Source organism: Perca flavescens, chromosome 21 (assembly GCF_004354835.1).
Source record: "Perca flavescens isolate YP-PL-M2 chromosome 21, PFLA_1.0, whole genome shotgun sequence".
Taxonomy (NCBI): Eukaryota; Metazoa; Chordata; class Actinopteri; order Perciformes; family Percidae; genus Perca; species Perca flavescens.
The window spans coordinates 12,472,225-12,488,453 of record NC_041351.1 but is presented as its reverse complement, the minus strand read 5'-3'; the positions used below and the strand labels follow the sequence as shown (position 1 = coordinate 12,488,453).

General features: G+C 40.8%; 1 protein-coding gene across 3 annotated transcripts in view; it reads left to right on the top strand.

The window, feature by feature from the left end:
• The window catches only part of LOC114547877 (adenosine kinase), a 102,020-nt gene that overhangs the window by 14,151 nt on the left and 71,640 nt on the right, over positions 1 to 16,229 (top strand). For all 3 annotated transcript variants that reach the window (XM_028567378.1, XM_028567377.1, XM_028567379.1), the window contains one exon: positions 1,761 to 1,839. In XM_028567378.1, coding sequence (XP_028423179.1) covers positions 1,761 to 1,839 — 79 coding nt within the window. The remainder of the gene's footprint in view (positions 1 to 1,760; positions 1,840 to 16,229) is intronic.

Here is a 16,229-nt window from a genome sequence, read left to right as displayed (position 1 = left end):
TTTTGCTTTTATCAAGTTCGCATTTAGACCCTAACTGCCTCTTTTCAACTCCAGCAACATTTGTGGTCAACTATCCCATTTTACAAAATCCAGCATTTGCTTGCAGCTTTTTTTCTTCCTCTTTTTCTTTTTAAGCAGTTTATTGGAAAAGCTTGCACCTGGAATGTCACAATTGAATAAAAATGTATGCCACTTTAATTTTTTATTATATTGCAGAGCTGACATGCTGCTATCTTCTTGACAGAGAGATATAAAAGTTATATATAAAAGTTATATATAAATATTTTAATGATTTTAAATAGAAATTAAAGTGAGCCGAAACACCTGGGTGCCATGACATCATCTTCAATGCGACACTCGCTAAATCCTTTCGTCTGCAAACAGAGGAACGTCTGCACTTTGTCAAATGTATGACAGTGTTTTTGCGGGAGATGCTGATGGAAGCTTGGCTATTTAAAAATAGCGGGTTTGTGCAGGATGTCCAGTGTTGCACTAGTGACGGTTCCCTCAGACCAATCAGTGGTCTGCAGTGTTTTAGCTCCACCTTCGGTATCGGCTCAGCACGCTATAGGTACTATTCACAACTTTTGCTAATGGACAACCACAAAATAGCAGAGTTGAGTAGAGCTAGTGCCGTACCATGTGGTTGAAATGAGGCATAAGTCTTGCGATTGAGAGTGCAGGTAATTAGTTAGCAAACAAGCAAGCAGAGAGGTCTAAACAGTTTGCTAAAATGCATAAATGGTTGAAATAGCTACCTAAAGGGCACCTGGGTAGCTCACCTGGTAGAGCGTGCGCCCATATACAGAGGCTAAGCCCTCGCCTCAGCGGCCATGGATTCAGTTCCAACCTGCGGCCCTCTGCTGCATGTGATTCCCCATCTCTCTCCTCTTTCATGTCTAAGCTGTCCTAAAACTTGATGGATAGCAGAATGAGTTGGCTAAAAGTAACTTATAAATAGTTTGAATGGTTGTATCAGATAAATGGTTGAACTAGTTAGCCAAGTCATGTAATTGTTGAAATATCCAGCTGGCCAGTAGTATACAATCTTAACTGTCCTATCAATGATCTTTTAATCAACAGAAAATCTTTCTTCTCTGTTGGCATGCAAAATGTATTCTCTTAACATAACGTTAGAATGTTATTATCCTTTTGCTATTATTTAAGTCGGGCATGTTAGCATGCTAACATGCATTTGGCATACTAACGTTATCATGTAGGCAATGGCATGCTAACTTTAAGACATTACGTAAGATGCTAATATGTGAATAATATTTGTCTAGCATGTTAGCAGGTTTTGATGCTAACATTAGTATTTCAACATGCTATTTTAGCCTGCTCCCATATTACAACTGAGACTTGTGGAATTTGGTTATTGTATTCTGTGTTGAACTAGTGGAAAATATGTTAATAGTGATAAAAAGGTTGATCTTCCGAGTCATTAGGATCCATTCTCTGGATACCACAAATATCTGTTCTAAATTTCATTATCTATATTCACAGCTGCTCTTCAGCTGTACCTGTGTAACCTCTCCTAATGGATTTTGAATTGACTAATTAGTGGGGTTTATGAAATGCCATTTCTCCTCCCTCCTTCTACACATGTTGTAATGTTTTGATAAACCTGTAGTCTGCTCATGTTACAGCTGGTCGTATCTGGTGTTTATACTAAGCCTCTATCAGCAGGTCTGGTTTAATTCACTTTGCGGTTAATCTTGAGTGTTGTCTTTTCTAACAACTCTTGCACTTATTTATTTCAGGTTTGAAGAAATTGTCAAGAGGAACAAAGTTGAATATCATGCTGGTGGTTCGACCCAGAACTCTGTGAAAATTGCTCAGGTTAGTCTTCTCTAGCCCTCTGCCTGAGTGTGTTTTGAATATACTGTAATATGCTTATAACCTTAGGTTTGTCAGCCTGGGAAAACAGAGCATAACTGCACAGCATGATGACACATAACAGTTTTAGGTGTTGTGAATTCATCAAACCTGCCGCGGTAAGAGAAAGGCAGGGAGGATTCATAATATTTGCAGTGTTATCTAGTTGGCCTAATTTCCTGAGACATATCAAACATCAATTAGAGAGAATTACAAGTAGATGCAATTAACATGCCACAGCAAATGATATCAAACAAATGCTGATGTTCTCCCTAGCTGTCAGACAGATTTGATTTGATCTAAAAGAAGTTGGTGATTGTCCAAATCTAAAATGCCAATTTGAATTTGTGAAGATTATTCACTGAATTCTTTTTTTTTTTTTTTTTTTTTTTTTTTTTAAGTGACTGCATTAAGTCTGTGAATTTGACATGCAGTGATTAGCTGCTGATAAAGCTTTGGTCTGCTTACAATAAACAAAGACAAAGCACCCAGCTGAAAAATAATTCCCTTCCAAAGAGAAATGAGTGCAGAAGCTAATTGAGAGTCTGATGTTTGTGAACGCTCCGTCTCTTTTTCTTGTGCGTCGTTTTTTTGTTTGTATGTGTCAGTATAGTGTGTATAGTTCGTATTTGTACACATGCTTGTGTGTATTTAACACAAGACAGATACAGAGAGAGGGAAAAGAAAGCAGGCAGGCCCTCAGGCTGCCACCGTCTCCATGCTTTGGAGACATTAAGCATCCTTTAAAGAGAGACGCGGAGCTGTGCCCCTCCATACAAACACTCTTTAATTATCAAGATCAGAAGCGTTTACATAAACCTTAGTCACTCACAGATATTAACAGCCAGCTTGATTTTATTCTTTGGCCAACAACTCCCCCTATTTTTCAAATGTTGTGTGCTGGTGCGCTCACTTTTCCACTTACAACCTTAAAAATTGTAATTGCAACGTTTTCCACAGAGATTTCCTTGTTATTTGTCACGACACAAGCTAAAGCAATATATTTAGTTTGGTCTGCTTCAGTTAAAGTGATGCAGCAGAGAGCAGAAGCCAGCAGGCAAGTGTTATTTACATAAACTTCTGGTGTATTTACAAACTTTCCAATCCATCGTTTTATGAGTACATAACCTATTTGTACTACTGTAGAGGTTTGGTGTCATTTCGGGCATTATTAGTGGGGTAATGTACAAGATACACTCTTGGATCCATTAGCGCTTGCACTAAGCTATTCAGCTGATAATGCTAACTCTTCCAATGTTCGATCCAGTTGAAAAAAGCTTCTGGGGGGTTGTTTAGCTCGAAGTCATGGTGCAAAGGACCCTAGGGTGAAATTACTCTGAACCATACTTTAAGACATACACCTTGACAAGGATTTTTACATGTTTTATTTAAGAAGACACTGAAGGAAGTATCAACTCCTTTGTGAAATCAGATGAAGAATGAGATTTTTATTGCTGGAAAAAGAGCCGTTATGGCCTCTGTGCCCTGTGAGAAGCGTTCAGTCGACTAAATTGGTCTTATAATGGCATGGCAGACCCCAGTCAAATGTTATTCTACTCTGTTTAGTTGGATATTTACCCCCTTCAGAGAGAAGATGTAGAGCTGATTCTGAAATGCTCATGATAACAAGAGTGTTTTCGTCCCACACCCAGAAGTCTCAGAAACAGTTTCGGTCAATATATACCTTGAAGCGCTGACTTTTCCACATTCCACTTTCAGGTGATGGTGTTCTTTTATGAAAAATGTATAATGCATAACCGGCTCCCAGATTATCACATTGTAGCTCTTGCAATATGTGAAACTTCAAACCCTGCTGTATTGTGGAAGCTAAACCTTCAAACACGAATGATATGCACTGCAGCACTGAATCCACATCAAAGGGCCCAGTGACTAAATGAGATGCTCGATCCAGGGCAGGTTTGCTCAGGAGCACCACCGCCGCTGCTGGAGGAGAGAGAGGTGTTCAGAGGCTTTGCACAGGAATCGCTGCACATGCTGGGAAAACCCAGGGTGTGGGAGGATCAATGCCTTTGCCAGTAGAACTCCTACTTTCCTCCAAAACCTAACCGCTTCATCGGAGGCTGTAATAGGTTAAATACTGCCGCTTCATCGGAGTTAAGATTTCTGCACTATCAAGGAGAACCTAAACCTCGGCTTTAAGAAGATGCAGAATCGATGGTAATTGGATTTAGTCAAATGAGAATTGACCAAGTTGAAGCTTAGACGGATAAGTATTGTTTCCCTTTAACCACCGTCTATGCCCCACTTTTTGATCGAAATCATCTGTTGCAGTGTTTGCTAGTCGTCGATTGATTGCACTCAGTGCTATCTTTAACACTTGGGGTGCATTTTTATGGCTCCTGTCACTACTTCTCCATATTCAAAGCAAACTAGACGTCCCAAGTTAGACATATCGACACATTTGTTCTTCCTTATCTGTGCACCAGTGCTCCTAAATAAGCCTTAGATTTAGTTTGGATTATGTCAGTGAAGTTGGAAGCGTGAATGCAGTGCTGTCTGGCTCTGATTCTTAAGAAGAAATGCAATCATAGAAGTGGGTTGGAGGTTGTTGCCTTTGCCCAGGCTCTAACAAACACCATGCCCTGAAGGTGCATCCAACATAAAGGCTCACCTACTGAATGTTGCAGGGCTGTAAGGTAACAAAAACCAGCCCAGCGTTGCTTGCCCACATACAGCCTTAGACATCAAAGGGCTTCTCCTCCGATAGGGCACGGCGGGAAACAACAATCATATTTTTTGCAGTCATTTACAAAGTTGAAGGGGGGGAAAATTGTGGCCTTTCTGAGCTTGTGTTTCAGAATTTGGTACCAACGAGCACGCATGGTGTTTATCACAGGTGACAGAAGCGGTGGGGTGAGTCAGTTGACTGGAGGGCTGTATCATGAAGCACAGTCAATTCATTTAGACAGAACATCAAAGTCCTCCAACAGCTCCTTAGGGCCAAGAGATTGAAGTCTGAGCAGAGACAGGCTCATAGGGAGTTATTGCTGCTGCCAGGGAAGTAGATCCTACTCTGAGTGCCTTGTGTAAACCGTGCATTCTCATTATGGTCCTCACAAATCAACAGCTTTGACATATTTTATTTCTTTGCACTGTAAGCAGGCTTTGTACCCATTCACCAAAGGGACAAATTGCTATGTCTAAGTACACTAGCTGTGAACGCGTCACAAAAAGTTATGATTAGGTATGTTCCCTTTTCTTTATTTAGATTGTGTGCTTTGTTTGCAGTCTAGATCATCAATTTACTGTGATGTCTTAATTATTGTTTAGAAAGTAAAGGCTTTTGAAAAATCTGCCGTCTCTGTTTTGGTTATGATGCCTGTTTAACATTTCCTCAGACTTGGTCAATCGTGGACTGGGTGAATGGGGCCCAGGCTTGGATGTTGGCTCTGCGCACTTAATTGGAAACGCATGTGCACCACACTGTCGAAAGTTGTATTTAAAAAACAGAACAATCCCACAGCACTACTTGACTTCGAAAAAGGACCTCATCAGCTCATATTTTGTAGGGGGATACTTAAACTGGGTTTGATGTCTCATTGAAGGCACTGACTTATTTCTCGGGGTGAAAATATTCCATGACCTAATGTTTGGCTTTTACAGCTCGTTTTGTTAAATAAATAAAGAACAGCAATGTGCCTCTATTTGAATGGGCTAAATGAAGAAATGCCTTCGTCTGGTTCCACTTAGAGAACCGAGGACAGTTAAGGAGAAAGAGAGTGGAGCTTTTGTGTTCAAGCTATGTGACTGAACTTTCAGGAGGATGTGCTTATACGCCAAAAGAGGGCATTCACAATTTTACTGTTGCTTTCTGCTTTTACTTACATTCTTCTCGCACTTTATGAAAAGTGTTAAGACTGTGAAGAGACATTTGAGACATTCGATGGTCGTTCATTCTTTAGCTTCTGGGATAAGAGCTTTTGGTTTTTGATCACATTGAGTGAGCTTGTAGTTGCATGGATCTTGGCGCAGCTGTGCCGAAAGGAGCACGCTAATGGCCGATTAAAACCTGAACCCTGGTGGGCCTTTGAGTTTCACGCCGCAGAAATCAACCCTCTCAAGTATGTGCCTGTTGTTAAAGCAAAAGCCTCTTGTTTGTTTTAAGACAGGTTAATTGCAGAACCACTGTTAGCACCCGCTCTGAGCCGTTTTATGGCACTGGGGTCTTGCCGCTTCCTTCCTATAATGAAGCAGTGGTAGGTCACAGTCTGTTAAGCTTCTTGTGCGAGATGCATGAAACCAAATGGATTTTTTCCCTCCTTTTCATTCCCATCTCCACTCATTCTAGACATTCCAGGTGTGCAAGTGTGCACTTGAGGGGGGCTGCCATTGTTTTTCCTCGGCACAAGCAGCGGAAGCAAAGAACGCCTCATTCGCTTTGATGAGCGATGTGTTCATGCGTGGGCTTCAATGTCACCCGCCATGAGGCAGCTGTGAAGTCGCAGCTCACGTCTGTGGTGCCATTTACTCAATGATGAAGTGGGGAGATCTCTGTTGGTTGCACATCCACCTCCCCCCTTTACACACACATGTACGTACACACATGTCTGAGCATGTGTTCCTCCCACCTCAACTGTATTGTGAGTGTATGTCACAGCTAATACCAGCATGCATTAAATCTCAAGCTCTGTGATCACAATGATAAAGGTTGACTGGGCGATTATGCAAGGCTTTGTCATCAGTGGGATTTGTTCGCAGCTGATAGCCCCGCCGCCTGGCGCCGTCTTTGTTCTGTTTCCTCGAATTTGACTTTCGCATGAAAATAATTTGTGATTTAATTTTCCTCTCAGATGCACGAGATTTGTGTTGCCTCGGCGAGAAATGGCACAGATTGCTGTATAGGTGACATATTACTGTCCCTGTTGAAGTTAATTTGCCGTCAAATTTGCGACTTAATTTAAGCTGCCAAAGGGAAGATGTGGGGAGTAGATTGTAACTCATAAGTATGCATTGGAAAGAGTGTTGATTAACATTGAGGGCTCAAGAGACAGACTCACTCAATGTGTATCATCTGGCCTCGGAGGCTGGCAGTGGAATTGAATGTGATATCTTGCATAACGTGTCCTTGCTTTAAGTCCTTGGTTCCAGGCTCAGGAAGAAAGGCAGCACCATTGGCTTGCTTGCTTTCTGCTTGGCTGTTGTACAGTTACCCGGGCTCGAGGCGAGCTCTGAGTGATATCTAAAAGGGCTTGTGAAACAGACAGTAGTCTACATATCTGGCAGCATTCAAATGTCAAATTACCAAATGATATTTTGCACAGGACACTTGGTTCACCTGCCACCTTGCTGTATTCTGCAGTTAAAAGCATCCACTTGTACGTTTGGTGCACAGGCGATGAGAAGAATCTGCTCATATGACTGTGGTATGGTCTAAGAGACTTTCAGACTGTAAACAATGGTTCATTAAACAAACTGTTGGTTTGATTTATCTGTTGACACAGGTCAAGTAACTAAATGAAAGGATGATTGCGCATTTTACACAACTGTTCTACTGTTTCACATGATTATTGAACAATGCCCCTCTCTCATATTTCCCCGCAGAATGGCTGTGGCAGTACCATTTATTTGGCACATTCTCAGCATGCTCCTACTCTTGTGGTTAAAGTGTTGCATAGCAACTGAGAAAAACAGCTTTAAATATTTTGGTTAAAAAGGTTTTAAGAAAATAAAGAACAGCCTGCAATTACTGTTCATTTCTCCCGAGTTCATAAGTTTAAGAAACTGTCGCATTGTGCCAAGTAATAAATAAAATACCAAATTAGGCTTTGTGTTTGCTTGGAAAAACTGAGAAACGTTATGTCTGGAATATTGCGTCCCCTTGTCCCAATTCACTTGTTCATCTATAGGTATTTTGTTTATCGAATAAATGCTGGCAGCTGTCTGCACCTTCACTAATTTACAAGTGTTTTGAAACAAAGCTCGCAGTAGTTTTCAGAGTGCAGCTTGGCTCAGTTTTCAAGCCAACTGAGTATATCTGTGACAGGATGGAAAATGTGTAGGTGAGTGCAAATTTGAAGTGATGTGCCTCAGGAAAACGGATGGGGATGGATCGACGGGGATGGGGGCGCATGTGGAGAGAGAGAAGGCTGGATGACGCACAGCAGGTGACAGACAGACACTAATAGTAATGGCTCTTATCAGTGCTTCGCTCGCTCTCTCTTTTCACATGGGCTCTGACATCCTCCTCCTACTCCACCCCCTCCATCTAGCAGGGGGTGCTGGGAGCTCGCTGGGTTGTGCAGCCCGCTCAGACGGAAAGAGCCTGCCAAACACCGGTCCCCTCACATATAAATTGCATCATTAACATCGCCTAGATTATTCCAAGCTCTCCCACCGGGTTTATGGCAGCACCGGCTCAACTTAACTATTTGACTCACTGAAGACATTCAGGTTTCCTGAGTGAGTTGTGCTCAGATATGTGGTGAAATGCACCAGTTCTATTTTCTCTTAAGGTTTTAAACAAATCCAGAGGAAATCTTTATTTTTTATCTAGAGTTGTCAAAACTTTAGTGGTGTGTTGTCATGCAAGCCCATGGTTACTGTTAGGGCTGGGTGATATGGCTGAAATCAATTTCACATTAGTAACTATTTTTCTACTAACTCAATATATATTAACAAATCAAATTGATGTTGAATGCAACATATAGACTATATATTGTCACTCAAGTCTCTTCACATGTGTACACACTTTGATAACCAACTGTTAGCTTTTTAATTACCATATATGTTCTGTATTTCAACACTGTGTAAAATAACTGGATAATACAATGTGCTCATTTAATCTATTGATTGTTGATTGATTGTTTTGAACATTGAAATTTAGTTTGAAATGGAACTATCCATTTCCTAATAACAATATATTTTAATTGATAATTACAATGAATTGTTAGGCATTACACCAGACAAAATTCATCATATGTGTAAAACAAAAATTCATGTTAGTTTTTTCATTAGACTTTTCTGTGAATTGATCATTTGGATAACTGTATTTTGTAAAACAACTAGATATGATGCCATCATTGTCATTTAAAAGTAATTAAAGAAATGTACCAAGCAAAAATCACCAGTTCCAGCTTCTTAAATGTGACAATTTACAGCTTTTCTGTGTTTTATATGATTGTAAACAATATGTCTTAGACTAAAGAAAAGAATTGATAATTCAAACCTATGAATTGATATAATAAAATGTGTTAGTTGCAATTCTAATGTGAATCCAGTGAAGGTCAATAAATCAGAATGTTGAATAACTGGCCAACTCTAGTTAAACTATAACCTCAAGAACTTTAACACCAACGTCCACTTGACCCTATACTACTAATTGTCCCTTCTTTAAATTACATAAGACAATCCGTGATCTGTTGCACCTCAGAAGGAGGCTCTTAAGCCCAATTGACATCTGCGGTGGAGCTGGATGGAGCTTCCTCCTCAGATCACTAGGCAATTAACTCTGTAATTACTATCTGAGGTCAGGGTTAAGCTCCGAGGTAAAGGTTGGAGCAGCAAACATTTTATATGATCCTCTTACTCTATTATCCTTTCTCACTGCTACAAGGTTTTACCTCATGGGGAGAATACATTACATAAAGCCCCTTGGCAATTACTCCTCAATGAATATCCTCATGGTGTATAGTCCATATGATTAATCTGGAATCCCCTCTGCCCCTGTCCAACCGCAGGCCTGGCTCTGCTTACCATGCAAGTTTCATTTACACCTGAACAAATGGCTCCTTTAGACAAAAAGTGCCAACCTTTTACTTTTACTGGCTGCTTGGGAGAAGAAAAAAACAAGAGAAAGGGAGAGCACAACCTCCTGCAGTAAAAACAGATATTCCAACAAGGAGAAAAAGGAGGGGGGGTGTCAGAGTGGTTGGTGGTGGGGAGTTTTCTTTTTTTGGGGGGTGGGGGGGGTGGGGACGCTTAATAGTGTTGAATAAAGGAACATTTATTTTTGTGCTTCGGCCTGTAACAGCCTCAGGAAATAGTTCAGTCTCTTGATCGGGAGCAAATCCTATTAACTTACAGTGCTCTCACTCAGGGTAATGGGCTCCACCTTGAGACTTGGGAGAGCACTTTTCCCTCTGACACATTGATACCGGTGTCTGGAGGGCTTTGCGTTGGGTAGTCTAACACTTGGGCAGAGACTAATCAAGTCAAACAATCTACTGGGCTGGAGCAACACGGAGTGAGGATGTTGATATCCAGTGAGTTCATTCAACAGGCCCCTTCACACGTTCCTAACCCAATACCAAAGGATCAGAGCACGGGATCAGTTCAAGATCAGGTTATTCGAACCCCTGAGAATTGTAAAGCGATCCCTGAGCAGCTTTTGCTTTCTCAGGGCTGATCGGAGCTGTCGGCTCTGTTATAGACTGCAAGGGCCAAAGGGAACTCCTGGGGTCTCCATTTTTTTCTGTCCAGCAAAGGCTGTGTGTCTGACAGTGTTGTGTGTGTGTGTGTGTGTGTGTGTGTGTGTGTGTGTGTGTGTGTGTGTGTGTGTGTGTGTGTGTGTGTGTGTGTGTGTGTGTGTGTGTGTGTGTGTGTGTGTGTGTGTGTGTGTGTGTGTGTGTGTGTGTGTGTGTGTGTGTGTGTGTGTGTGTGTGTGTGTGTGTGTGTGTGTGTGTGTGTGGGGGAAAAAGAAACTCTATTTACAGTATGTGGGTAACCACCATCCCAAAGCCAATTGCTAGAGAAACTCCAATATATTTTAGTGAAAACATAGAGTACCTCTAGTTTATTATTTTCTGTCAGGAATCTGATGTTTCAAAAATGGCTGTAGTTAGTTTAAAGCTGCCACATACTGTTATCAGCCTCCTGCGAGAACCTTCGGAGAAATGGGAGCTCTCTATCAAAGCATAAATACTCCAATTAAGAGACTCAACCGGATTGAAAATCGCCTTTGTGGGTGGCGACATAGTTCTCTCCTCTGCTAAAAAGCAGCAAATTGCTGGTTTCCCACCACATCCCACATGTTTTTTTGCATATCGGCACCCTTTGAAACCCTCTAATGCCTCATTTAAATGTGTCCTAAACATGACATGTTTGATACTATGTGACTCCACTGATAGATCACCTCAGTCTGGACCCGCTCATAAATCCACATTCAATGGCATGTTCCTCTCCTTTCACCATTGCCCCTTGTGCCTGCTGTCATCCGGCTGTCTTATGTCTGCAGAGTTACACTATGCACCTGTCAGATACAATTTATGGCAAGCAATTTGTTGTGTACCATGGGAGTTGCAGTTTCTTGAGAACTTTTTTCCTTGTATTTGTTGCACATTAGACATGGAAGTATCTTATTCTATTAGTGGCCAAGAGTGAACATTGAATTGTAATTTGTTTTGTGTTCAGATAGGTTGAAGGATTATATGGGTTTTAATCATCTAATAATCATCATTTAATCATCTTAAGTCACTAAGCTTTAAGACAAGGCTGTTGTTTTTGCTTAGTTCCTGAATCATTTACATTTTGGAGGTACATAGTTTTCTCCGGACAGGAGCATTAGATGACTTGCGATGAGCTGTCACCAGCTTTGTTTGATACAATTAAAAGGAAATGAAATCACAGCAATTAGATGTTTGTTCTGTCTCATTGTTGCACGACTGCGCCGCTGCTGCTTGTGCTCTCCGCTAAGATTATCGCCCCTAAGAGGGGAAAGCATTACAAAATGACAGCCTCTCATGTCGAACAAGTCAAGCTGATTTAGTGAATATTGAAGAGGTTCCCACCACATGTTCTCCTGCATGTTAAGGGAGCAGCATTAACCTTGTTTTGATTTGCATCTCCTTTGCAATTAAGATAATATGTCGTAATTAGAATTTTAATGTACCGCTGTGAGATTTTTGATAATTATACAGAATTCTCTGCGGTGATTTTCTCTTGCCTGCTTGTCTTCACAGATGAATTCATGGCTGATTAGATCACTGCTCTAATCAGATTTGGGCTACATTGTAAGATATCTTCCCACATGTCTCTGTAAAGCTGAGTTACTCAGTGTAATTGTGAAACTGTTATTGTGACAACACATATGTTCGATAGGGAGTTTACAAATTGTACTTTCACAAGCAGCAGGTTGCTCCATAACAACCAACAGAAAGCTGAGGTGGAACTTCAGTCTGCCAGACCCATATAATTAAGCATAAAGGCTGGTTAGTTGAATACAGGGTAGAAGTGATGTCTTGTGCTGTGTCTGAAATCACTCCCTCCTGCACTCATGCAATGTTCTTTACATAATACACTCAACGGTTTGCTCCTATTGTGAGCAGTACATTTGGGACATCACTGACAGGTGCAGTGTCTCATCACATCTAGCTCTCTGTTGTATAATGATTTTTTTTGTTGCTAAAAATGGTGTAAACGTTACATTTGATTCTATTTGAAATTTGGATACAAAAATAAAATGGCAGAAAGTACCTGTCTTGGTCTAAGCCACTAATAGATGATCAATTTACATTTTAGCTAATGTGATGGTGTAGATTTAGGGATAGTAATTGCAGTCAGACCGCTCATCACTGCACGCAGGTTAAAATGCTAATGTTGCCCTCTTAGCTAGCCTTAATTTTAGCATGTAATATACAATGCATGCTGTACATCCTAGTGCTAATACTACCATTTCAGTTTTTTATCAACTACAGATACCAAACAATTGCAAGGAGTTGTTAACTTTTCATATCATTATAAATTGAATGCTCCAAGCTTTCAGCGTGATACAGCATGATACAGTTTGAGTATTACTGATGCTATTAATGATATAATTATAGAATTAGCTTCTTTACTAAATTGATTAAGTTAGATGGCACTGACACTGTTAATAGGACAAGGGTGACCCCACAAAACGCTCAACATTTATTAAAGGGGTTTATAAGTGATTGTTTTGTATTTCATCACTCCAACGTCAATATAATGAATGAATGTCTGATTTAATTGGTTGTGTTTAAGTAGTCCAAACTGGCATTTTAAAATGTATGTGAAGCAGATTAGTCTATACACCCCACAATGCAACACCAGGATAATTCTACATAATGCATATTTCATCAGTATGCTCAACCTCGATACATTAACTATGGTTGTTTGTTGTGTGTCTGCCTGTGTTTTCACAGTGCCGTTTCCTAGCTGCTTGTTTTTATTCAGCACGAGACAGCAGCCAATATTCCCCTTGGCCTTTTCACTAAAACTGTACAAACCAGTCAATATTGACAGGAGAATATTTTCCTGCCCCAAGTTGCCACAGTATCAATACTCGAGGACGACAACAGGGGCTGGGGTAAATGAACAGAGATCTGCAAAGAAAAACTAAACCTGAGACCTCTTTGTGGTGCAAAATTGGCCACCACAAAGGAATTAATGACGGATCCTTCCAGCATAATTGTCTAATTATGCTGGGCAGATGGGGCACTGCTTTAACTAGGACACATTGTGCTACCTCTCCAGACTCTCCACAACAAAAGGCAAACCAGTGTGACTGCCTCTTCAGCAGTGAGTGGGAGGGAGAGTGAAAGAAAGAAAATGGAGAGAGAATAGAGGAGAGGAGGGCGAAAAAAAAAAACTGGGTTTGTCACCAAGCCATTCCTCCACTCGATATGTTACCACAGAAACAAATGTATGGTGTAAACACTGCGTGGATCGCAGCTCCTGGGAGGTGAATCACTGCAGTGTAATGAGGTTGGTTTACATGCTGCTTCTCAGCTTCCCACCCAGGCTAACTCAATACTTAAACCCTCTAATTAAAGAGAATCGGTCACTCGATAATTGATCACATCCGTTGCCTCAACATACGCCGTCACTGTTAGGCTTCATGCCACTGTTTATAAGAGCTGTCTGCCTGCTTTGTCTCCTGGGAAGGAAGAGAGAAGGGAAGTGCTAGAGGGGGGGGGGGGGTAGGTAGGGATGAAACAAAGGTAAACATGTAAAGAAATTAAATTTCCATTCTTGAAAGCTGCTGTCAAAGTAGCAGTGGGACTAGCAGTTGAATATCACAGATCAGTCTCAAGGGTCTTTCAGGCACTTCTGCTGTACATGGCAGGTGGTGGTAATACTGCCAGTCTTTGGAAGCATTACTTCCTGCATCAAAAAGTTATTAAAGGGACATTACGTTATGTATGACTTGTATTCACCTCTATCTGCAACCAACAGGAATTACAACAACACTGACTATGGGCCCTATTTTAATGACCTAGGCGCACGGCGTGAAGCATCTGGAGCAGGTGCGTTTAGGGCGTGTACAAATCCACTTTTGCTAGTTTAACAGCAGAAAAAAGGGTCTGTGCACCAGGCGCATGGTTCAAAAGGGTGTACTTAGTTTCTTAATTAATTATATGTGTGTTTTGGGCGTAACATGCAGTAAACCAGTTGTCATCTCCCATTCCCTTTGAAAGCCAGGCGCGTTTGATCCTTGGCGCATTACAATTATGATGGCGGATTTGCTAAGCAGGAAGGAGAGATTTCCAGGAAAAGAAACGATCTGCTTGTGCGTGAAGTGAAAGCGTGCGAGCAGATCATATAATTTGACTAATGTGACTTTAGACCAGGTTTTTGTTAGTCAATGGTGCGATCACTTTCTGCTGCCTCAAGATAGCAATACAACAAGAATGTACCTGAACACACCTCGCCGTAAGACCAGCACGCCAATGGGCGCACACTGGGCGCAGATACATTTGCTATTTAAAGGATGTGGGCGCTGGACAGGAATTTGACAACTGCGTAGGTCTTAAACTAGCAAAGACACTTGCGTCGGGCTTTGCACCGTGCGTGTGTTTTATTATTGTGTGTGTTACATTATTATCCTATAAATCAAAGCGCAAAGGAAACGGCGGAGCTTCTCAAAGCTAAAAAAAAAAGTGACAAAACTTACAAGCATCAAATTCAATTTAAAAAGTTGAATTGGCAGTGGTGCTCCAGAGTTTCAGTTTGATTGATGTCCGTTGATGCATTGTCTTGTATTATTTTCTGTTGGAGTACATTCATTTCTAAATATACTGACTGTTTAAACCATTGACAATGAAAATATGTATATTGTACATACTGTCATATTTGTATGTAGTATAAAATTGGGACAAAACATCTGGTGCAGCTCTTTGTAGCCTGTATTGTAGCCATTAACATATTGTGCAACAACAATGCAGGTGTATGCATAGTTTTCCTGTTTTTCTTTGCTTGGTTTCCCCCACGAGCTCCTCTTTTCCACTTGTGTCTAGTCAGACAGGTTATTATTGATTGACAGTGAGCAGACAGAAGAAGAAACAGGGCTACTGGAAGAACATAACATACAGTAGCGTGTATCTGTGGTAAATGGGTCTGGAGTAAATACCCAGAGTACACCTGCAGAGCAGACAGCAGGTTATTATAGACGGACCTGAGCAGGTGTGGTGGAGTCGAAGAAGATGTACGACTGCAGTCAGTCTGTTGAGCTAATTTCTTCTGAAAGGTTTTTGCTTGCCTTTACGTATTCATTGGCACACCAGTGCAGTATCATGCTGCTTAACTGTATCAAAATCATTCAATTAGTCATTTAAAATAACATAAAATTACTCCCATTAAGAATTAACATCAAGCATGTGTTCCCTGATTTTGTGAATGTCATTATTACCTAGTCAAAAGGCCTACTAGGTATGGAAGTGTGTAAAAGTGTAAAGGCTATAATTAAGGCTTATATATCAAAATGCCTTTTTGAGTGGAGTCCCCATTATTAGATCTATTCTATAAGTTACCTCTCATTTGAATTGATGAGCTTTACAGCGACCTGACCCTGACCTCAGACAAATAATTATAGTTTTCCTTGGCCTGACGTTTTTGTATAGAATGATCCGATCAGTCTGTCATGTCTACATTGGCAGCAACCCATTTGGCAACTCACCAAAGAGAAACCTATTATTACAAAGTGGGTGTAACTTCCTTGTGCCAATCACAAAGTGCTAGTTTGGCATTTCTGAATTCCTGTGGCTGGCAGCTGTTAGCGATTTCTCTGAAAACCTCTTAAAGAAGCCTGTGTTGGGGCTTTCCCATCATTAACAATTATATAAAAAAAATCTCATTGCATGCACACTCACACACATACAGTAACTTTACACAAGAGAGAAACAATAAAAATAGAAGCCCCTGTACATTGTGATATAAAGAAATGCAAGAGGGCTTCATGTAGTCATTATTAATTGTTGTTAGCACTGTGTATTGTTAAATGAGGCAGACAAAATGTTAGAAATACTCTTGAATATAATGAAGTCCAACACAACAGCACAAACTACACCATAAAGTTGAATCAACACCTCTCTGAAATAGTGTTAACTGTTAAAAATGAGAAAACACTTGCTCTCCCAAGGCTGCATAATCCTGTAACTCCC